At 44.9% G+C, this 23516-nt stretch overlaps 1 protein-coding gene across 1 annotated transcript; it reads left to right on the top strand.

The window, feature by feature from the left end:
• Positions 1-21529, top strand: sfxn5a (sideroflexin 5a). The gene is made up of 14 exons (XM_080513406.1): positions 1-117; positions 3182-3250; positions 6029-6106; positions 6844-6870; positions 7988-8042; positions 9053-9078; positions 9167-9220; positions 10397-10453; positions 10535-10600; positions 11403-11493; positions 14663-14778; positions 14928-15013; positions 17228-17345; positions 19488-21529. Exons 1-14 carry the CDS (start codon positions 70-72, stop codon positions 19563-19565), a joined length of 969 nt encoding a protein of 322 aa, XP_080369532.1. The 5' UTR covers positions 1-69; the 3' UTR covers positions 19566-21529.
• Positions 21530-23516: the final 1987 nt, after the last annotated feature.

Genomic DNA, 23516 nt, shown 5'->3' with positions numbered 1-23516 from the left:
CTCGCAGCTGAAAGTAAAAACAAAAAAAGAACTTTTAAAAACTTCACGGAGGCGATAAAAAGCTCCACAATGTCTGAATATCCGACCTTCCAGTATGGAAACTCTCGTTTCGACCAGGTACTGTCACTCTTATCCTAACGTTTGCACAAACCTGTGCACATTGAACGCTTTTTAAGAAGCGACTGGTGAACACAAACTAAACCTTTCACCCGTTGAATCCACTTTCAGGGTTTGAAAGTGTCTTTTTCTACCTGTTTTCTGACATTAAAACATTTGTATTTCGTGGCAGGAGGTTTACTACATCCCGTCACTCAGAAAAGTGAATAGATCCAGTGTGTAAAGCTGCTAACTGGTGTTTTAGTACCTTAAATCTACAGTGGTACATTATAACGTGAACGGGGAGGAAGTCAGAAACATGCAATCAAAATGTAATGATGAATGAATGAAGGAAATCGACTCCAGTCTACCAGGATAAACAGGTAAATTGTTCACAGGAAGCCAGAAGTCTACACTTCGTTTATCCTTCTCTGCTTATGAGTGGTTTGCTTTACTAAAGACCTCTATTGTTTTACCAGTTTTAATCGTGATCGTTCAGCTCTTCAAGACAGGTTTCGTCAGATGAACCGGATCTCAGCCCGTCAGTCCAGTTCTTGTGTGTGAAGAACTGGTGACACCGTCTCATCATTCTATGCAATCTTTAAATGTGTCGTGCTTCTGTTTTATTCATTAGAAATGCAAACGCAGTAACCACACCGACTGCAAGAGCTACAACACAATGTGAACAGAACGGCTGCAACGCCCACACAGAACCGCACGACACAGAGCCACGACATGGACACAGAACCATGACACTGATACAGAACGACACCGATACAGAACCACGACACAAACACAGAACCACACCGACACAGAACCACGACACGAATATAGAACCACGACACAACACTGAACCATGACACCGATACAGAACCACGACACAACACTGAACCATGACACCGATACAGAACCAAGACACAACACTGAACCATGACACCGATACAGAACCATGACAGAACACTGAACCATGACACCGATACAGAACCACGACACGACACTGAACCATGACACCGATACAGAACCAAGACAGAACACTGAACCATGACACCGATACAGAACCAAGACAGAACACTGAACCATGACACCGATACAGAACCACGACACGACACTGAACCATGACACCGATACAGAACCAAGACAGAACACTGAACCATGACACCGATACAGAACCATGACAGAACACTGAACCATGACACCGATACAGAACCAAGACAGAACACTGAACCATGACACCGATACAGAACCAAGACAGAACACTGAACCATGACACCGATACAGAACCAAGACAGAACACTGAACCATGACACCGATACAGAACCACGACACGACACTGAACCATGACACCGATACAGAACCAAGACAGAACACTGAACCATGACACCGATACAGAACCAAGACAGAACACTGAACCATGACACCGATACAGAACCAAGACAGAACACTGAACCATGACACCGATACAGAACCAAGACACAACACTGAACCATGACACCGATACAGAACCATGACAGAACACTGAACCATGACACCGATACAGAACCACGACAGAACACTGAACCATGACACCGATACAGAACCACGACACGACACTGAACCATGACACCGATACAGAACCAAGACAGAACACTGAACCATGACACCGATACAGAACCATGACAGAACACTGAACCATGACACCGATACAGAACCAAGACAGAACACTGAACCATGACACCGATACAGAACCAAGACAGAACACTGAACCATGACACCGATACAGAACCAAGACAGAACACTGAACCATGACACCGATACAGAACCACGACACGACACTGAACCATGACACCGATACAGAACCAAGACAGAACACTGAACCATGACACCGATACAGAACCAAGACAGAACACTGAACCATGACACCGATACAGAACCAAGACAGAACACTGAACCATGACACCGATACAGAACCAAGACACAACACTGAACCATGACACCGATACAGAACCATGACAGAACACTGAACCATGACACCGATACAGAACCACGACACGACACTGAACCATGACACCGATACAGAACCAAGACAGAACACTGAACCATGACACCGATACAGAACCACGACAGGACACTGAACCACGACACCGATACAGAACCACGACACTGAACCATGACACAGACACAGAACCACAGCACGACACTGAACCACGACACCGACACAGAACCACGACAAGAACATAGAACCACAACACAACACTGAACCATGACACTGATACAGAACCACGACACCGATGAAAATGTGGGAAACTTGACTGTCATTACAAAACTGAACATAAAACCTACAAAACAAATACTTATTGTCCTTTAACATTTTGAAGCAAACATTCTCTTGTAAGAGAGGTTACTGTGAAAAACAGTGAAGAATGTATAAAATAATCCACAGGCTCCTGGTGTGAGGATGATGATGATGAAGATCCCCCACCCATCACAGCTCAAGCTGGAGTGCCACTATACAATTAGACAGATTAAAAATTGTTTGTACGAATCATCCATATGCTCAGAAAGACACGAGGCGCCACCGCGACTTACAAACCATATTTTCATCCAAATTAGCAGTTTGAGTAATTAAAGCCAACTTGGGGACGGACGGCAGCGGCGGCGCCGCCGCTCTACCACTCCTTCTGCTCCGTTATGAATAAACGATCCAACGGTATTTCTGGCACTCTCTGTCATTACGGGAAATAATTGCGAGCGGTGTGAGTGGATCAGTGTCCTGAAAGATGCAGATAGGAAAGGGTTTAATGAGGAGGCTCCACCTGCTGCGCTCTGCAGCTGCTCACATTGAACATTCTGATTTTAATGTTTACAGGCAAACAGCTGGAAACATACTGTGGCAGAATCTCAGAAGTTTGAGTTCATCTGTGAGGCGGGGAAAAGTTGAATTGGAATTGGAGTCGAATTAGAAATTCCACATTAAAAGCATATTTAAAAAAACCATAATGACACTGGAACTCTGACGGTTGTTTGAAGTACCTGGTGGTAATGGGAACGTGGCAAGGTCTGTGTTTGTCTTCATAAAGGTTTTTGTTTGTTTGTTTCTTGTTCTTAGAAAACATTTCTGGGTCGATTCCGACACTTCCTGGACGTGATCGACCCCACGACGCTCTTCGTAACTCAGGTACCAAACAAACGCTGGAATAGGAATTTGACTCTTCAACATTTCACCTCTGCTTGTTCCCCAAAAGGTCTGAAAGCTTTAAAACTACTTTGTTATACTCTAAATAATCATTATATTGATAGAAATTGATCGGTGATCGTTATTAAGACCAGAGCTCAAAATTGATTCAATCCATATTTTTTTATGACCATTCTCCACACAAGGATATTTTTACTCTTTACTTTTATAATGATAAACTGTTAACAGGACTCTTTATATGGACAAATGAGACTTTTTCACCTTTATCTCAGACTTTCTGACTTTAATTGAAGAATCAATGCAATATGAGAATGTTTATTGAACCTTTTCTTAACCAGGAAAATAAAACGCATTGAGATGGAGATCTATTTTGCAAGGTGACATGATCAAGAAGTCCGCAGCACAAACCACATCCTTTGAGATAAAAACAAATAGGACTGATTTGACATCATTAACAGTATATAATAGCTGTCATATTATTCAAAATCCACTTTCTAAAGGTTCTACAACAGTACTAATCATCCCCATACCTGGAATGACGTCCCAGAAGAAGACAGTGTGTCCTCTCTCTCCCTGGCTTGTTCCAGGTTTTAACAAGTGTGTTGCTCCATGCATCCAATCAGAAATCAAACCCTATATAGTGTCATCAGGGGTTTAGCCAATCACAATCAAGGTAGGCTCCTCCCCTTTGACTCCTCCCACAATCAGGCAGCTCTGCTCTGGCACATGGCACCACGAGAGGAAGTACTTCCTCCTCTTCCTAAGATGGGCATGTGTGGGCGGAGCCAGTCCGGCTCACACAAAACGTTCAGACCAAGAACATTGATCAGTTGATCGTCGTCTCTGAAGAGTAATGAAGGATGGATAAGATTTAAATATGCCAGTTCAGACATTGTATCTTCAGTTTGGAGGCTGTTCCAGGCAGAGAAACTGAAATGCAGGTGAAGAATGTCTCTGAATAATGGCTGCTGGTTCTCTGGAGCAGAGAACAGAGGGAGGAAGGAACCAAGCCCAGAAGAGTCTTGTGTACTCAGCTCATCCAGTGTGAGTCGCTCCTCGCTCTGCTCCACTCCACAGTGCTGGCTGAAAAGAAAAATAAATGAATAAAAAACTCTTTCCTGTTTGTTTCGTCTCTTTTACCTTCAGCAGCGCATTGAGTTATTCACATGGACATTTGGCTGCTTGTGTGGCGATGATCTCTGAGCTTTGGTGACCGCTGGTCTGTCGTTTTGTCTGTTGTCTGATCCATCATTTGATCCGTTGTCTGGTCCGTCGTCTTGTACGTCATCTAGTCTGTCATCTGGTCCGTCGTCTAGTATGTCGTCTAGTCTGTTGTCTGGTCCGTCGTCTGGTACGTTGTCTAGTCTGGTGTCTGTTATGTCTTCTGGTCCATCCTCTAGTCCATCGTCTGGTCCGTCCTCTGGTCCGTCGTCTGGTCCATCATTTGGTCCGTCGTCTGGTCCATCATTTGGTCCGTCGTCTGGTCCGTTGTCTGTTCCATCATTTGGTCCATCATCTGGTCCGTTGTCTGCTCTGTCGTTTGTCTGGTCCATCGTTTTTGGTCGCGTGGTCTAGTCCGTCATCTGGTATCATCGTCTGGTCCATCATTTGGTCCGTCGTTTGGTCCATTGTTTGGTCCGTCGTCTGGTCTGTCATTTGTCTTGTCTGTCGTCTTGGTCTGTTGTCTGGTCCATCATTTGGTCCATTATCAGTTCCGTTGTCTGGTCCATCATTTGGTCCATTATCAGTTCCGTTGTCTGGTCCATCATTTGGTCTGTCATCTGGTCCATTTTCTGCTCTGTCGTTTGTCTGGTCCATCGTCTGGTCCCGCGGTCTGGTCCGTCATCTGGTCCCGTGGTCTAGTCTGTCATCTGGTATCATCGTCTGGTCTGTCATCTGGTCTGTCATCTGTCTTGTCTGTCGTCTAGTCTGTCGTCTGGTCCGTTGTCTGGTCCATCATTTGGTCCGTTGTCTGGTCCATCATTTGGTCCGTTGTCTGGTCCATCATTTGGTCTGTTGTCTGGTCCGTTGTCTGCTCTGTTGTTTGTCTGGTCCGTCATCTGGTCCCGCGGTCTGGTCCATCATCTGGTCCTGCGGTCTGGTCCGTCATCTGGTCCCGTGGTCTAGTCCTGTGGTCTGGTCCGTTGTTTGTCCGTCGTTTTGTCCATAGAGCCTTAAGAGTTTTTGTTATGTGTGTGATGAAGCTGTTAGGGGCTCTTTGGTAACGTAATAATGGCAGCAGCTCCGGGAAGTGACAAGGTGTTGAGGTGTGGACACACGCACACGCACAGGCGCACGCACACACACACACGCACACACACACACACACACGCACGCACACACACACACACACACACACACACACACACACACACACACACACACACACACACACACACACACAAACCCCTTGCTGAGCCCGTCGCAGCCTCGACTTGCCCCTTATAATGAGAGCAGGTCGGGGGAAGCCTGCGATCTGAGTGCACACTTAACACTGACACACACACACACACACACACACACTGGAAGCTCATTAGAACAAATTGGAGCTCATGACCTCACATTTTGCCGGATCACACCACAGAAGGCCTCATTACCTTTCACCAAACTCATCAAGTGGAAATCATCATGAAAGTTTCAAATGAAACACATTTACCACAAATCAAGCTGCATGGAAAATATTGGAGGACAGAAAATCCAGCGGATGACTGCAGAAACTTTAGTTTTACATATTTTAAATTGTTATTGTTTCGTCTTCAGAAACAACTGCAGGAGAGCAACGAGCTGCTGGAACGATTCAGAGAAGGACGACTGCCTGCAGGAGTGACTGATGCGCAGGTACACAGGTTTTATTTTGACAGTCACCGTAATAACAATCCAACTTGGTACTTTTATTTCGACAGTCACCATAATAATAATCCAACTTGGTACTTTTATTTTGACAGCCACCATTATAACAATCCAACTTGGTGGTCTGTCCACTAGAATGTCGTCCCAGTGTTCATGTTTAGAGCTCATTGTTGTGTGTGTGTGTGTGTGTGTGTGTGTGTGTGTGTGTGTGTGTGTGTGTGTGTGTGTGTGTGTGTGTGTGTGTGTGTGTGTGTGTGTGTGTGTGTGTGTGTGTGTGTGTGTGTGTGTGTGTGTGTGTGTGTGTGTGTGTGTGTGTGTGTGTGTGTGTGTGCGAGGACAAATAGATAAAAAGGACAAATATAAAAGAACGAAGGAGGAAAAGTCCCTGTGCATGTGATCAATACCGTGTGCTTTAAAGATTTATTAAATACAAGATGAACAGCAGTTTTCATATGTATCAAGGCTTTATGTGCATGTTTGTGAACAGATTTGATTTTTAATGTTGGAGTTTTTGAATGTGGAGTTCATGTGCTCATCATCCAGTCTCTATTTCTATAACGAATTCTCGTCAAAGTTGATTTTAAATGATGATAATCCTGCAGATTATGTTGTTACATGATAATCCTGTTAGCCTTTTCTTCACTCATGAAATAATCACTGTGTTATTATCTATTATTCTATATATCTATATTGTTGTTTCACTTGACTTTTTCTTATTTGTGCAGCTTTGGAAAGCCCAGAAAATAAAGCAGGTGAGTCGAAGTCCCCGTCCATTTTTTTTCCTCGTCGTCATTCTTAAAAAGTTTCCCGTCCACAAATGTCTGCGTCCAAGCGACTCCATGAAAACGACTCAAAACGATGGAGTACATATGCCAGGCCTATTGATGGTGCTGTAACGCTGCCACAGAAATACACCACAAACGGAGGGGGGAAAAAATCCCAGGATTGTAGAAATCAACACGTGGTGTCACTGAAGCAACGAGCATCAGAGCATCATGTGAACCAATTGGACAAAAACAATGGTGACGTGAAACCACGTCGCCATGGTGACGTGGCCCAAAACCACCTCCTCATGACGATCTGATGAAGATCTATTGGGGTGACATGGGGAGTTTTTACTCTTCATGACCATAAACCTCAGTGAGGAAGAGTCCGGTGGTTTCGCGGTAGGGAGATTTGACCGTCGTACGAGGCAGCAGAGCAGCTAACAGCTAGCTGCTAACAGCTAACAGAATCGCTACACTCCACAGACTGCACATTCCTCATCAGGTAAACCTTCATCATCTAGGCAGGAGTTTGGTTAAGATGTGGCCAAAGGGACCAGTCGATCCAGATTACCTCCAAGTGAGCCAGTGGGTCTAATCTGATATAATCCAGACACCGCCACCCAAATCTAACCGATGAAAACAGAGAGCAGCTTCTCAGACCTTCAATTTTCTTTAGCGTATGTAGACGCTCAGAGCAACCCCCCCAAAAGTACAGATAATTGTATTTAATTTTTTTTACACAACATAAATACCAACTATTGAATATTATATAACCAGATGTTTGTCTCTTGGCTCCAAGCAGGTAAATGAACCCTTGCTGTGTTAAACAACCTGGAAGGTGAACTTTAAGGTTGTTCCAGAACTGAATAGAGAAAACCTGCACTTCCTGTTTGAACACGTCATAATGGAAACAAAACGCTTCTTAAAAGTTTGAGAAAACGTTTGATGGTTACCGAAGGAGGCAGCGATTCTCTGGTTCTCTGGTTCTGTGTGTAGCTTTGGGATTGTCCTCCAGTCCGAACCGTCCAGTGTGTGTCATCTCCCAGTCATGTGACCGCAGTGCTCATTATGGTCTGATGGAGTCGTTACGCTGCGTTCACAGGCCATCATCCACCCCGACACCGGGGACAAGATCCTCATGCCCTTTCGGATGTCAGGTACGCTGCCTGCTGTGGCCGCTATGTGGTCCAACATGAGGCGTCCCTCACCCCGGGAATTGTCACGGCTTGGCGGGGGGTCGTCACAGCTGCGAAAGGTCAAACGCCGCTGGACGCTGATTAAAACCTCTTTCCTACGGTGACGGGGAAAGTTCTCCACAGGAAAACATCTGTATTTCGGTCCGGCTTCAAAGCACCGTTGATACGAGTGTGTGAGAGAGAGGGAGGGAGGGAGAGATGGAAGGAGGGAGGGAGGGAGGGACGGAGAGATGGAAGGAGGGAGAGGGAGGGAGGGAAGAAGAGATGGAAGGAGGGAGGGAGGGAAGGAGAGATGGAGAGAGGGAGTGAGGCAGGGAGGGAAGAAGAAATGGAAGGAGGGAGAGAGGGAGGGAAGGAGGGAGGGAGTGAGATGGAAGGAGGGGGAGAGAGAGTGAAGGAGGGAGGGAGGGAAGAGGGGAGGGAAGGACGGCGTGAAGGAGGGTGGGAGGGAATGGGGTGAGGAAGGGAGGGAGGGGGAGGGAAAGAGAAAGGGATGGAAGGAAGGAATGCGAGAGAGGGAGGGAGGGAGAGAGGGTGTGATGATAACTGTGATGAAGTTGATAGAGTTGATCAGATTATAGAGCATCTTCCCCCTCCAGTGGCCCCTCCAGCCACCAACACATACCATCTTGTCACTTTATTTTTTTAAGTGTATTTGTATTTGTCATTTTGTGTTTTGCGCCAAACAAATTCCTCCTACTGTGGAAAAGTACAATTTTTTATCGTACCTGTTAATGAACTCTTTGTGATTCTCATCCCTCACAGCTCTACTACAACAAAACACAAATAAAGTTGTACACGAGTTATTTTCCCAAGTAATGAGTAACTATTTTTGAGGAATTTTTTGAGTAATGTACAGGAGAAGGAACCTTTAGTATGATTTTATTCAGAAGAGAAGTAATCACAGTAGTATGTATTAGATAGTAGAATGAGATGTTGAGACAGAACATAACCACTCTGTCCTTCGCCAGGTTTCATCCCGTTCGGCACGCCAGTGGTGAGACTCCATTACGTTGATTTAATTTATTCAAAATTTTACAGACAGACACATAGAAATCAGTTTTTAAATTTCCCTTGTTGTGCAGGTTGTTGGTCTCCTTCTTCCAAACCAAACTCTGCTGTCCACCATCTTCTGGCAGGTAACGTCCACGTCTCAACCACTGACATCATGGTCACTTCATGGTTTCTTTAATAGAACACACAGATTATAGAGTATCTTCCTCCTCTAATCCAGATTATAGAGCACCTTCCTGCTCTAACACCCAGATTATAGAGCAGTGTTTTTCAACCACTGTGCCGCGGCACACTGGTGTTCCGCGAGATATTGTCAGGTGTGCCGTGGGAAATTATCCAATTTCACATTTTTTCAAAAAAAAACATTTGCTCTCACAGCCGTTCTCAGCTGTGAGAGCAGTGTGTTGAAGAGTAATCATGTATAAATACTCTTCGCCAATAGATGGCAGCACAGAAATTTGCCAGTGAAATGGAAACTTGACAGGTCAGTGTGGTTAATCTCCACCACCTGCGGCTGCTCCCATCTTGTATCAAAGTACTGTGACAGTGATGGTGATTTCAAGTTTTTGAAAAGGAAGAATGCTAACCAGGATCTCAGCTCTGTGTTCATCCAAACAGGCTCAGGTTTCAAGCTGAGTGAGTAAAAATTTAAAAAAAAGAAATTGGGAAATACTTTTTTTCTGTATTTATTTGATTCCTGTTGATAAAGCATTGATGAGAATGACTTTATATTGTTAATAGAGGCTACACAGTTTCAAATTTTAACATTTTCGGGTGGTGGTGTGCCTCGAGATTTTTCCAAAGAAAAAAGTGTGCCTTGGCTCAAAAAAGGTTGAAAAACACTGTTATAGAGCATCTTCCTCCTCTAACATCCAGGTTATAGAGCCTCTTCCTCCTTCTATCCTGATTATAGAGCATCTCCTTCATCATATCCAGACTAGAGAGAATATTCCTCCACCAATATCCAGATTATAGAGAATCTTCCTCCTCCAACATCCAGATTATAGAGAATCTCCCTCCTCCAACATCCAGATTATAGAGCATCTTCCTCCTCTAATCCAGATAATAAAGCATTTACCTCCTCTAACACCCATATTATAGAGCACCCATCCCCTCTAAAATCCAGATTATAGAGCATCCCTCCTCTAAAATCCAGATTATAAGAGCATCTTCATCCTCTAATGTCCAGATTATAGAGCATCTTCCTCCTCCAACATCCAGATTATAGAGCATCTTCCTCCTCCAACATCCAGATTATAGATTATCTTTCCTGGTGTGTAACTGTGTTTCTTTCTGGACAGTGGTTAAACCAGAGCCATAACGCCTGTGTGAATTACTGCAACCGCAACGCCTCCAAGGTACCAGACTCTTCACAGACTCCCATCACCTTTACATCTTAATCTGTAATAATCTGTAATAACTTCTGTCTGTCATTGCAGCCGGCACCATTTTCCAGGTTCTTCCAGGGATACGTGGGTGCAGTGAGCAGCGCCGTGTCCATCGCTGTGAGTATGAGCAGAACAACCTCACATGCTGTGATGAATTCCTCTGTTTAATCAAGCTGTTTCTCACTGGAAGCTGGATTATGGCGTCAGTCTTTATTTTTTCATTTGCTCAGATTTCTGTCGTCACGTGGCTTCCCCTTCGAGTTCCGGGTCACTGCTTTGACTTGTGAAAATATCTGTCATCCTCTTTTGGCTCCATGTCATTTTTTTTTTTTACCCCCTATTGAAGCTGCTCTTTGAGCTCATTTGAGACGCGACAGGAGAATGTTTAGCCTTCCATTCAGAAGCTGCTTATTTAAGACAAACTCAGATTTGTTTCTAACCTCCGTGTCGTTAAAGCTTCTCTCGTCAGAGGAGAATAAAACACATTGAGAGGCTGGGAGCGGCTCAGACCAGCCAATTACTGGGCCCAGTGAGCGCCGAGCCGGTGGAAGCCCTCAGGGGCCGGCGGCACAGAAAGAAGAGTGGTGGGGTGTCTGGAGGGAGGAACGACAGAACGGGGGGGGGGGGGGGCGCTCCAATTAATCCACAACCCCCCCCACTGGGCCGGGAAGAGCTGAGCAGGAAGTGGCGTTGTGTTATCAAAGCACATTTAACCTGCTGCCACTGATGATCAAAGCAGTGTCACGCCATGTCGTTATAAACACTGTGTGTGTGTGTGTGTGTGTGTGTGTGTGTGTGTGTGTGTGTGTGTGTGTGTGTGTGTGTGTGTGTGTGTGTGTGTGTGTGTGTGTGTGTGTGTGTGTGTGTGTGTGTGTGTGTGTGTGTGTGTGTGTGTGTGTGTGTGTGTGTGTGTGTTCAGGTGGGGCTGAAAGTTTTCATCCAGAGAGCGAGCAGCTTCAGTCCCACCACTCGCCTGCTGGTGCAGAGGTTCATACCGTTCCCCGCAGTGGGTGAGTTCTGCCCCCCCCCCCCCCCCCCACCCCCCCGGAGTTTCAGGCTCCGTTTCCATGGCGACATTGTTTTTTTCTTTCAGAGAAGTTTCGAATTCACGCGGCAACATTGTGAAACGATGTCCATCTCCGTGGAAACGGCATAAACACACGAAAACGATGTAGTGTGAGGTGGTGCCGTGCCAGTGATTTTTCCCCCCGTTTCCATGGAGACAAGAGTCAGGGAATTTCAGAAAAGTTTTGCGTTCAGCGACTCCATTCTCGCGTCATCCAACCTCCAAAATAACACCAAAGCTTCACCGTTTTCACTTGAAAACAAAAAGTCATGCAATCATTTTTGTAATCTATTTTAATTTGGCTTTTTTAATCTGAAGTTATTCCTTAAAAAGGCTTAAAGACATGGTTTTGCTTCCAATTTTCCCCCCCAAAAATTATGTCGTTTATTTACTTTAAATTTAGGTTAGCAGTCATCAAGACGCCACATTAAGGCTCTTTTCAGATTTGTTCCTTTTTATTTTTTCCTGCTTGTAACCAGTGATTACTCTCATATGACCACTTTTCTCAGTAACTAGTAATCTAACGCGTTACTATTTGCAAACCAGTAATCAGATTAAAGTTCCTTCTCAAGTCGCTGTGCATGACTGTTCTACTGTTCTTGTCTGTAAAGACACTTTATTGTTACAAGGAGCGTGGCCACCGCTTTGTTCTCCAGCAGGCTCGCCTGACCCGCCCCCTTCTCCACTGTCAGCCAATCACAGACCAGCTTGCTCTAATAGTGCGTTCAGTTGACATAAAATGATAGGAAGTAACAGACATCGTCATAAAACCATATCATTGCATCTGGAACACAACTGCAGAGACGTTACACAATTTTTAGTAATTTTCCAGATTAAAAAGATTTATATTGGCAGGAAGCCCCGCCCCTTTTTTTTCTCATAGTTTTTAGCAAAACCAGCTGCAATTATGTTGAGACGATGTGTGGCTGCTGAAAGTAACTAAAAAGCTACGCGTATCCTAACTTAGCGACTTTTAAAAACAAGTAATCAGTAAAATAACTAAGTTACCTTTTAAACAAGTGACTAGTAATCAGTAATGGGATTACTTTTTCAAGGTAACTGTGGCAACGCCGCTTGTAACACATCAGCTTTGTCCATAAAATGTCCACAAACAGCTTTTGTTTTTCCATTTTCTCCTGATGGAGCCTGTGGTCCTAATGTTTTGGACCACAGGCTTGTGTTTGTGGATCATCCTCCTGTTTCCTCACCATTAATCTCCATGAAAGCTCCTTTCCTCCTGTTGTCTGCCGCGTCTGGAGGTGATTTCCTCCAACTCTCCCACAAACAGCGCCGCCCCGGGGGCTTAGACCCGTGTCCCACAATGCCACCCCCCCACCCCGGGCTGCTGGGGTATAATTAAATTGTTTGCCCGCCCCCCCCCCCCCCCCCCCCCCCCCCTCCTCCCGCTCTTCTAATTAAATCAACAGGTCTCCACACACAGCCTCAGCTGGTAATTGGCTGCTCGTTAGAACTCTGCTGCAGCAAACAAATTGGATAATTACCCCTAAAGTGGCGTCTATGTCAAGGCCTCATTTACCTGATTTCTGTTTGTTCATTGTTGTTGCTGTTGTTGTTTTGGGAGGCCCACATAAAAGGTAATTAAAACGGCTAATTGAAGCGAGCGAACGCAAAGCACCATTTGGATTTCCCCCAGTTTGATTCTGCCGGATTACTTGAGGCCAGAATTATTTGTAATAAGCTCATCAGGCGGCGACCTGCCAACTAGAGGAGGAGGTTTAACTCCTGGGGAAGCCTGAACCATCTCCGCTCTCTGTTTGTTGTCTTTTGGACAAATATTTGTCATTCTTTGTGATATTTAATTCTTGGATTCATTACCGTTAATGTACCAAATGTTATTAGATGACAATTAAAACATGCAATAATGTAATCATGTGAAATAATTACAAATTACAACCAGATATTTGAGCATTTAGCTGTGCAAGGTTTGCAATTATGATTCATTTTTTATAATTACTCTGACGCCTTAATTTTTTTAGTAATTACAAACCAGGAACTGGAGCATTTGCTGTGTTTGCTGTAGTTTCTGTCATTCCAATATCTCCGCTATTAATTGCTCTGAATAATGAGCGTTAAAAAAAAATCCCTTATGGGCAAATACAGTGATTTGTTCAGTGAATTGAATTGTGGTGGCGGAGCAGCCGGAGGCTCCGACCCACATAATGTGAGGTCTGCAATTAAAAAGCCTCCAGGCGGTGGCGCTAAACACTCTTTCTCTTGTTCCAGGGTTTGAAAACAAACAGTAATATTTCTGTGTTTCTTGCATTTACATACAAACGCAGCGACGACTCACAAATGATGATTCCTGAAAACTCCTGGAGATCTGGATAAACTTCTTCTTTTTCTTCTTCTTTTTCTTCTTCTTCTTCTCCTTCTTCGTCTTCTTCTCCTTCTCCCTCTTCTTCTACTTCTTTCTCTTCTTCTTATACTTCCTCTTCTGCTTCTTCTTCCTCTTTTGCTTCTTCTTCTACCTCTTCCTCTTCTTCTTCTTCTTCTTCCTCTTCTTCATTGCTAAATGATGGATGGAACTCAATATTAGGGTACAATAGCGCCACTTACAATGCCGGAGTGTGGGCCAGAGCATCTATCCCTTTTCTTCATTTAATCAAAATTTTAAAATCACGCAGATCATTTAAAACACTGCTTGAAGAGAAAGACTTGATGCCCCACCTTCTCAGTCCTGGCTTCAACTTCTCTCCGTTATGTGGATAAACTCTGTCTCCAGTTGCATCTAAAGAGGGGAGGCGGAGATTCACATCACAATTCATGACAGGGTGTTTTTTTTCTCCAGGAGTCTGATTGGCTATCATGGATTCATGATTCTCATTACACTGCCCCCTACCGGTCTGGCTGCTCATAGCAGCTGTGAACCAGGTGGATACCCAGGTCCGTGTAAGTTAAGACTTAGCTTTTAAACGAAGAGGGGAAATATCCATTTTCGTTACCCGGGTAGATGTAAACGTGGCCTGATGCCAACAGTGCCACGTTGCCCATGAGCAGCACGGCCCTGCATCCTGGCGGCCAGCGGCGTCCCAGACAGAGAAGACAGTCCGGTGACCTGTGAAGTCATGAACGTGTTCTCTTCTTCTGCTCAGCGAGTGCCAACGTCTGTAACGTGGTGCTCATGAGACTCTCGGAGCTGTCGGAGGGCATCAGCGTCCTCGACCACAACGGCAACGTGGTGGGAACCTCCAAAGTGGCGGCCAGACACGTACGTCACACACCACATTGTAGACAGTCGTCCATACGTCTCTTTAATTATCACATACTGCAACTGAAAAGCTATTGAGTTTCTACACTTCTATTGTGTGTGTGTGTGTGTGTGTGTGTGTGTGTGCGTGTGCGTGTGTTTAAACGCAGGCACTGACGGAGACAGCTCTGACCAGAGTGGTCCTCCCCATGCCCATCCTGGTTCTTCCTCCACTGATCATGACTTTCCTGGAAAAGTACGATTTGCATTTTTTTTTTAATCAGTTTTGACTCTGATGAGGTTGTGGAGGAACAGACCATCACATGACCGTTGATAACTGAAACTCCCAGGGAGAAAAAAGGGACTTGGTGAAGCTGCTCTTTCTTCAGTGACGATTACTAACTGCTGATGTTTCTCCAGCGATGCACAAACAAAAGCTCCTCACCTGAGAACAAAGGCACACCTCGCTTGTTTCCGTCTTGTTCGTGAACTCCGCCTCTGTCACGAGCTGCTCGTGAGTCTCAGATCGAAAAGCTTGACGACGTGTACGTCCCGCGTCACAGGCGAGAAAACACCTGATCCAAAGGTCACGGCGGGACATGCTGTCCCCGGCAGACCGTTCGTCAGGATGTGTTGGCGTTCTCAACACGCCTTGGCTCATGTTTGGCCTTCAGCAAAGTCAGAGGCGATCGTTCGTGGAGGTCCGGATGAGGCGGTCACTCATGTGACGGCACGCTTTAGCCATCATGATCAATCATTTTTTCACCTGATTCAGGTTCTGTTAAACTTAACAAACATTCCCAAACCCACTTTTCTCCTTTTTCCCCCCCTCCCAGTATCTCACACACCTCACAACATTTCTCCCACTGACTTTTCTTTAAAACATGATGTGCGTGCGTGCGTGCGTGTCTGTGTGTGTGTAGCCTAATTAAAGCATGGCAGCCATATGTGTTAATGAGCTCCCTCATTAGCCAGGAGCTCTCCTCGTTAAGAGGAGGCGTTGCTGGTTCAGGAGAGACGGAGCTCTCTGAAGCTCCTGCTGAGTTCGCTGTCCCACACACACACACACACACACACACACACACACACACACACACTGCAGAGGAGATTATCCTACTGAGGGCGGCCACGACCCAAAGTCTCACACCAACATATTGTAGATTCAAGATTTGAGCAGAAACAGTCGGGTTCATCGATATGTGACTGAATAATGATCTACGACTGGAATCCAGTCCAAACGGCTAAAAAAGTCTGTTTGTAAAAAGCCTGAAGAGAAGACACTTCATTATGAAGGCATCATTTACTTAATTGAACTAGAAGTTTTTATTATTCACCCACAAATCAACATAATTCAGTGTTTTGGAGCCTCATAGGTTGACGTGTGTTTCTACATTGTTCAGTGGTTTCATCCAGTCAAACGTCTCAGTCTTTATTAGTGAAAAACCTTTCAGACAGTAAAAGTAGGAAGTGTTGCTGTTCTGACTCGTCGTGCTGTTTTTTGTTTGTTTTTTCTGTTTCTGTGACATTTTTGATTAAATGTTGACAATGAGTTATTTTTAACCAATTAAAACCTCAATAAAAACATAATCCTGCTTCATTATTAGAGCACCATATAAGAAGTTCTCACATTTACATTTAAATTGAGAGAAAAAAAAATCAACAATCTAATTGGAAATATTATTTCTCCACACATTTCTCAAGTTCTGAACTAATGTTAAAACTAAAAAATGTTTTAATTAGGACCAATCAAGCTGGTTTAGAAAATAAATTGCTTAAAGTGTGAGTGAGTGAATCCAGGCTCCTTTAACTTTCTAAAAGTTGAGTCTGTGTGAACGATGTCCAGCACAGCAGCTTCACTGCAAGTCGTTCCAATGAACTGATCCTTTGTTTGGTTTTCACGTGTTGAGATGACATGCTGCTGTTTAATTTCCCCCATATAAAACCCTGACAGACAGACAGACTGCAGAAAGGTGAACATCGTTAATCTGAAGATGTTCACTTCATTCATCCGCCATGAAAAATGTATTGAAATGATATAAGTGCAGACAATTTGATTTGTTATTAATCGGTTTGTAAAAAAAATGAAAAAATGTAAATGTTCTTTATCTAGAGTCTGAAACAATGTTATGTACTGTATCAAAGTGAAATCTATCTAACGAGATTGTGTCGAGCTTTAAGGCAAGTTAAGTAGAAACTGAGTTTACTTTTCTATTTTTTTTATTGGCTCTGTGTCTTGCTGGGATTTCAGGAGTTTCTGGATGTTTTATTTAGGTTGCAGGTTTGTGGGGAAGTAAATCTCTTCACATGTTTTCCTTCCTCTCGCGAGTTTTCCTCTGTACCTGCACTTGTTTGAGTTAATCTGGTTAATCTCACCCGGGTCGATCTGTGTTGCGAGCATTTCCAGTTTCACTCAGGCAGAACGTGGGAGACGACGCGGCTCCTCGTTGACCCACCGCATTCTGCTCCTCAGACTGCCACTGCTGCGGAGGCGTCCTGGACTGGTCCTGCCCGTCCACAGCCTGGTGGTTCTGGCCGCCTTCGGCTTGGCGCTGCCACTCGCCATCAGCCTCTTCCCACAGACTTCTCAGGTACCTCACCGCACCGCTGTTCTGCGAGGTCTGACCACTGCAGCAGAACCCAGCGTTTGGTTAAAGGAACGCTTTGTGAGCTGGTGTTGAGCCGGTGACTAATATTTGGTCCATAAAACCTGGGTTGAACTTTGTGACAGTCTGAACTGTGGTGAAGGTTTTATTACTTTTGTCAACAAAAGTTAACTGAACAGTTTGTTTTTGGCTACGTGCATTTATTTATTTATTTGTTTGTATTTTTACAAACATTTCCCAAAAACAAGTCACCCAAATTGCATGAAATTTTCAGGGTTGATTTGTCATCCTCCAAGGACCAACCCCATTAGACTTTGGGAAGTTAACGACGAACCGTTTCCTAATAAGTCCCAAAAAACTCCCCCCAAAATGCCGCATACGAAGCGGATGAGAGAGGCACCTCGTGGAGGAGATCAAAGGAGATCAGCGTCTGTTGCCATGGAGACGCTAACCCTAACCTGATGTAGCTACCTAATTAGCAGCGATCTGAGCTAACTTGCTAGGGATGCTAACTCGATTCCGCAAACAAATGTGGCGTTGGCGAAGGTCTGCGCTCTACCGAGTGTAGCTCTAGCTTAATTTTAGAATGAAATGTATCCTCCGTCTTACTCTTTCTTGACCTTCTCCTGCTTGTCTCTTGTCTTTTTGACCGTCACTTCTGTTTTCCATGATTTTCTTCACACGCGTCAGTCAGGTTGATGGGAGAAAGTTCCCTGAGGCACCGGCATGTCGGAGGGAAGAGGAGGTGCGTTCATCCAAAAATCTGGTTATCCGATGAAGAATATCACATTACTTGACCAAAATGAACTCCAGGAACCAGATGTTTGGACTTTAATCTGTGTCTTTGATTGAAAGTGGATGATTTCAACCTGAAACACTGTGATGATAAATCAGGTTTGTCATCCAGCACTCAGGCCTTCAGTTGGACTCTCTCATGTGAAAAGCCTTCAAAAAGGTGGTGGTGGTGGTAGTGGGGGGGGGGGGGGGATCACTGTCCCTCCCTGCTGGCACTTCGCAGCCTTTACAAGCTTTCAGATTGAAAACAGGACTAAAGACAGAATCCAACAGGAGAAGTGTTTGATGCTCGGAGTCGGCGCCCTTGGGATTTGCAGCGGCAATGCTCCGCAGCTTAAATATGTTCTAATGAAGCGAATGTGAGTCAGTGTCAGAGCTTGTTGACGACACCGCGAGAGGTCGTGTTGCAGCTCCTTCAGATCCCGCTCAGGTCTGCCAGGACTCCGTCTGGATGAGTGATGTCGGTGACTGACCTCTCCAGTGTTTCCCATTCAGCTGTGCAGAGCCTCCTTCCTAATGAGGCGTAGCCTTCTGGGACTGGACCTGCCCTGTTATGATCTGCCCACAGCCTCCGTCACCTTCCTCCTCCGCCACCGATGCCACTCGGGCTACGGGCTGAGAGCTAACTTTTAGCCCCGGTGCCTTGATTTGTGTCGTTCCGCTCATTAAATGGCGTTGGTTTGGTTTTTTCGTGTCGTTCTGTCTTTGTCTTCTCTCTGCCAAGTGACTTGCTGACACGAGCCAAGCAGCTCTGGCTTTAGAATGTTTAGGATTTAATTACCACTGGAAATAGCTCATACAGCCATATGGCAACAAACTTCAGACATATGCGCCTGCACCAGTCCTGTGAAAAGCCGCCTCCCGCCTTCCACGGAGGGGCCTGTTTTTCTCTCACAAGTCCTTTTTGCACTTTCGCAAGGATAGCAGATGAAAAAAAGAAAAAAACATCTCCCCAAAAAGCAACATGAATGCCCGGGACCCCCCGCCTACTCAATTTGTCCCACTTCCCCATTTCACACCTACCAAGATGCCTTATTAGGATTCTGCCTCCGACTCAACTGCCATCTGTCTCTGGTTCAAATATTAGGAGATGCAACGCTCAAATTAGACTTTAATCTGCCAAATTGGCCCCCTTTGCACATTAGCAGTAAATACAGAACATTTAAAGCCTTTAAGAAATACTTAGTTACACATAAAGGAGTTAGAAGTCTGTAAGTTGCTGTTTGTGTGCATAACGTATGGCTGCACCTGCACAGCATATTTAACTTCCATGTGAAACTTGAGCCTTGTCTTTGCTCCACTGACGTCCTCGCTCTGCTTTGACTCCCACAGATCAGCGTCAATCAGCTGGAGCCGGAAATCGCCTCTGCAACAGATTGCAAGATTGTGATGTACAATAAAGGACTTTGAGTGATCAAATCACCCAAACAATCAACCAACCAACCAAACAACCAATCAACCAACCAACCCACCAAAGAACCAACCAATCAATCAACCAACCAGCCAAACAACCAATCAATCAACCAACCAGCCAAACAACCAACCAACTAAACAACCAACCAACCAAAGAACCAATCAACCAACCAAACAAGTAATCAACCAACCAACCAACTAAACAACCAACCAACTAAACAACCAACCAACCAAACAACCAACCAATCAACCAACCAAAGAACCAACCAAACAACCAACCAACCAAAGAACCAATCAACCAACCAACCAACCAACCAACCAATTAACCAACCAAACAACCAACCAGTCAACCAACCAAACAACTAATCAACCAACCAACCAACTAATCAATCAACCAACCAACCAAAGGACCAATCAACTAACCAACCAACTAATCAATCAACCAACCAACCAAAGAACCAATCAAATCTACTAACCAACCAATCAACTAATCAACCAAAGAACCAACCAACCGACCAATCAATCTACTAATCAACTAATCAGCCAACCAACCAACTGACAAATCAATCAACTAACCAACCAACCACCCAACCAACCAGCGAAGGCGCCATCGTGAGGATCACAAACCTCCTCCTCCTCTTCCCGGGTCAGAATCCCGTGGAAAAACCTTCGATGTGTGAACTTTGGCTGCAGGAGTGGTTGAAGCCATCGATAGTGAGGATGTGTGTTACTCCAGGCAGTGATTGTTAAAGATGCTGCGGAGCGTTGAGAACATACACCTCTCAACGTGTCAGAACATCCCTGCGGTGACGTGGACCTTCACGGACCAGATGGTGGCCTTGGATCAGCTAACCAGTCCACTTCAGCCTTGTTTCCACTGTGCAGTATGTACTGGACGGTATGGTACGATATGGTATGGGACGGTGCGGTATGGCATGGTACGGTATGGCATGGTACGGTATGGCATGGTACGGTATGGGACGTTTTTTCATGCGTTTTCAGTGACAAAAGGTATGGATGGTACCAACGGCACCATACTCAACCATTACCATTTTTCGCCACCCTTCCGTTGGGGTACCCAGCACTACAGAACCAGCCCAATAAGGAAACCCTAACCCAAAACGCAGCCGTCTGCTGATTGGTCAGTGATATATGTCACTCTGGACAAGCCCACAATATTCAGCTCTCTCATTGGTTGTATGAATCCTCTGTTGTTGTTTACATCCTCCGCCTTGTGCACACTGGTTGTTATGGTAACTCACTTATTCACTTTGCGGCTGCAACTTCTGCCTTGTTCACAAACCCGCCTATATTTTAACCAGAGTCTCTGCAGTGGGACCAGCAACAGCTTTATACACTCTCCTCTTCATTTTTCACAACTGGCAGCACAGTCACAAGGAATTATTATCAGGAACACTTTTATTTATATGAACACCACTGCAAAATACCACCTTAAAATTCAGTTCAGTTCAGTTTCTGCTTCTGCACCACCTTTAAAATGTCAGCAGATTCTCCTCAATTACATTTTTAAAAGCAAATTTATTTTAGAGCTTTTGTTGTGAATCACACTGGATCAACTCACTGTGAAGCATCACTTCTGACAATCAATGTTGATTTTTGCATTTTCCTTTGGAGATGACCTCATAAAGTAAATGGTTAAACAAAAAGCACAAGTTTCAAACTTCCAATTTGTTTTCTCTTCTTTATTTCACATTTCTGAATCAATTTTTTTTTTTTATTTAGCACCAGGCTTTTTAACCTTTGAAAAAAGATGAGAACAATTCATTTTAGTACAAACGGCCACATGCACACTAATGAACCTTAACTAGTTGGTAGTTTACAGAAAAACAAACACGAACTCAACGTGAAGCTTAAAGTTGAAGTTTCGGTATGTTTTCTATCACTGTTGCTGTGAACCGTCTTTACAAAGATCCTCAAGAGTAGTTTTCATTGTAACTGTAATCCAGTATGAGATTACATTTAGTGTTTCTGATAATCACCAAAACATTAGAAACACCTCAATATTCCAGCAGGATCGTTTCTACCTTCAACTCGTTATTCTCTTTTGAATGAAGGTTTTACTGGTGAAATGTGACTGTCGGTGTTTTAAATCAATTTTATGAATTTTAAATTGTTACTACATTGCAAACTCAGAAGATTATTTTCTACTTTTTACACAGTGTAAAACTGTAAAGTGAGGAAAGGTGGAGTTTCAGGAGTCGGACTCCAATTTTCATGGAGGAATGTATAAATGTCAATTTCATGGGGAAAGTAGTTCAAAGTAAATTATTACACAACAGCAGGCAACTTTGCAAAATGCTTTTTTTTTTTTGCAACCCCCCCCCCCCAATTCATTATTAGCGTTTACATTTAAACCTGCATTTTTAAGAGTAAATTGACTGGATTTATTTTTCATTTCCTGGCCTATATATTGTGTATTGATGAAGAATGTTATGTGTTTCCTTACACACAAACACACACACACCCGCGACAATAGAAGCTTTGTTTTAATGTCTTAAACACAAAGACGAGTGAAAAATGACAGTTTGAGTCTACCCCTCCCCCTTGCTGGGATTGAATTATTTGATTTGTAAATGAATTGCTCTTAATTTTGAAGAAACGGTTATTTTTGTTTCGTCACATAAAAATGCAAAACATGAAATCACAGCACATCTTCAGATTATCTGAGTCGCGTTCGTTTCTTTGCGACGCCTCCCTTGTGCTCGTCTGTGTAAACACTGGGTGTTGAAGTGTTGCGGTGTGTGTGTGTGTGTGTGTGTGTGTGTTTGCTCGGGGGGAGGGGTGGGGGCTTGGGGGGGGGGGGGGGGGGGGGATCCTGCCACTTGGACATGAAGCCACATGCAGGATGAAGACATGAAGCTGGTGCACCGTCAAGGTGTGTGAAATCAAAACCTAACATCTCTTATCTGCTTCTCACTGAGCGGTTTGTGTGTGTGTGTGTGTGTGTGGGGGGGGGGGGGGTCCTACTTGTTTCCTGCCGGCACCAGTGTGACGCTGTGAGGTCAGAGGAATGTTTCTGTGTTTTTGTCATCGGGGTTCCACTGCTGAGAGAACTGAAGCGTTCTCCATCCACGCCATGAGCGGATTAAACCGATCTGGGGGATTTTTAATGCATTTACATCGGCGACAGCAGCAGCAGGGATCTGTCACTTCCTCTGACTTCCCTGCTCCTCCTCCTCCTCTCTGCTGACTCAGGCGACGCCACGTTTAGTGGGATTTTGGATTGAATAGTTGAGCTGACAGATACCTCGGCGGCGCAGCTCTTGATAATGGCTGTGACCTTTGACCCGAGCGTGTTGCGACCGAGCCGCCACTCAAACATCTCCTGCGGTGCGAGAAGGGCGTGTGTGTGAGCGTGTGTGCGTGCGTGTGTGTGTGAGCGTGAGTTAAAAACACGCTATTGTGTTTATTTAGACGCTGGTATTTGCAGCTGCGGCGAGAATAGGATATCCTGTGAACTCAAAACAAGCCGCGGCCTTTCTGCACCTCCAGATGTTCCGACAGTTTCTGCACCTTTTGTGTGGAGAACCTGCAGCGTCTCTCCTCTTTTCTCCCCGTCTCGCCGCCTCTTGGATGACAAAACAAGACGCGAGGTCAGGTGTCGCCTGGTCTGCCGAGCCTCGGGGTCGCGGGGCGGATTCCTTCCGTTTGCCCTGACAGGTGATCGCTGGCGGTGAAAAGGGGGCCGCCGCGCCACACTGACGACTTTCCCTCTTTTCTCCTGCCGCCGGACGGGGAGGGTTTCAGTGTTTTCCAACATTCTGCAGGAAGTGAGAGGAAGCGGCGGCTGTGAAGGAAACACACCTGACACCTGTGCAGCTGGCCTCTCCACACATCTGTCCCCCGCTGTTTCCTCCACCCTGAGCCGGGCGGCTGTTCCTCCTCGCGCACCCTCATCATCCTCACGCCCTGGAAGAAGGTCATTTC

The sequence above is a fragment of the Blennius ocellaris genome (genome assembly GCF_963422515.1).
Source record: "Blennius ocellaris genome assembly, chromosome: 17".
Taxonomy (NCBI): Eukaryota; Metazoa; Chordata; class Actinopteri; order Blenniiformes; family Blenniidae; genus Blennius; species Blennius ocellaris.
The sequence above is the reverse complement of the archived record's forward strand: the minus strand, read 5'-3'. Positions and strand labels throughout refer to the sequence as shown.

What these genes read in the sequence shown, in the direction of transcription:
- sfxn5a (XM_080513406.1), top strand. Translation starts at nt 70, where the DNA reads ATGTCTGAATATCCGACCTTCCAGTATGGAAACTCTCGTTTCGACCAG. An exon ending in CGACGCTCTTCGTAACTCAG is followed by an intron (nt 3,251 to 6,028) that starts GTACCAAACAAA and finishes TTTCGTCTTCAG; the next exon opens with AAACAACTGCAGGAGAGCAA. An exon ending in TCTTCCCACAGACTTCTCAG is followed by an intron (nt 17,346 to 19,487) that starts GTACCTCACCGC and finishes TGACTCCCACAG; the next exon opens with ATCAGCGTCAATCAGCTGGA.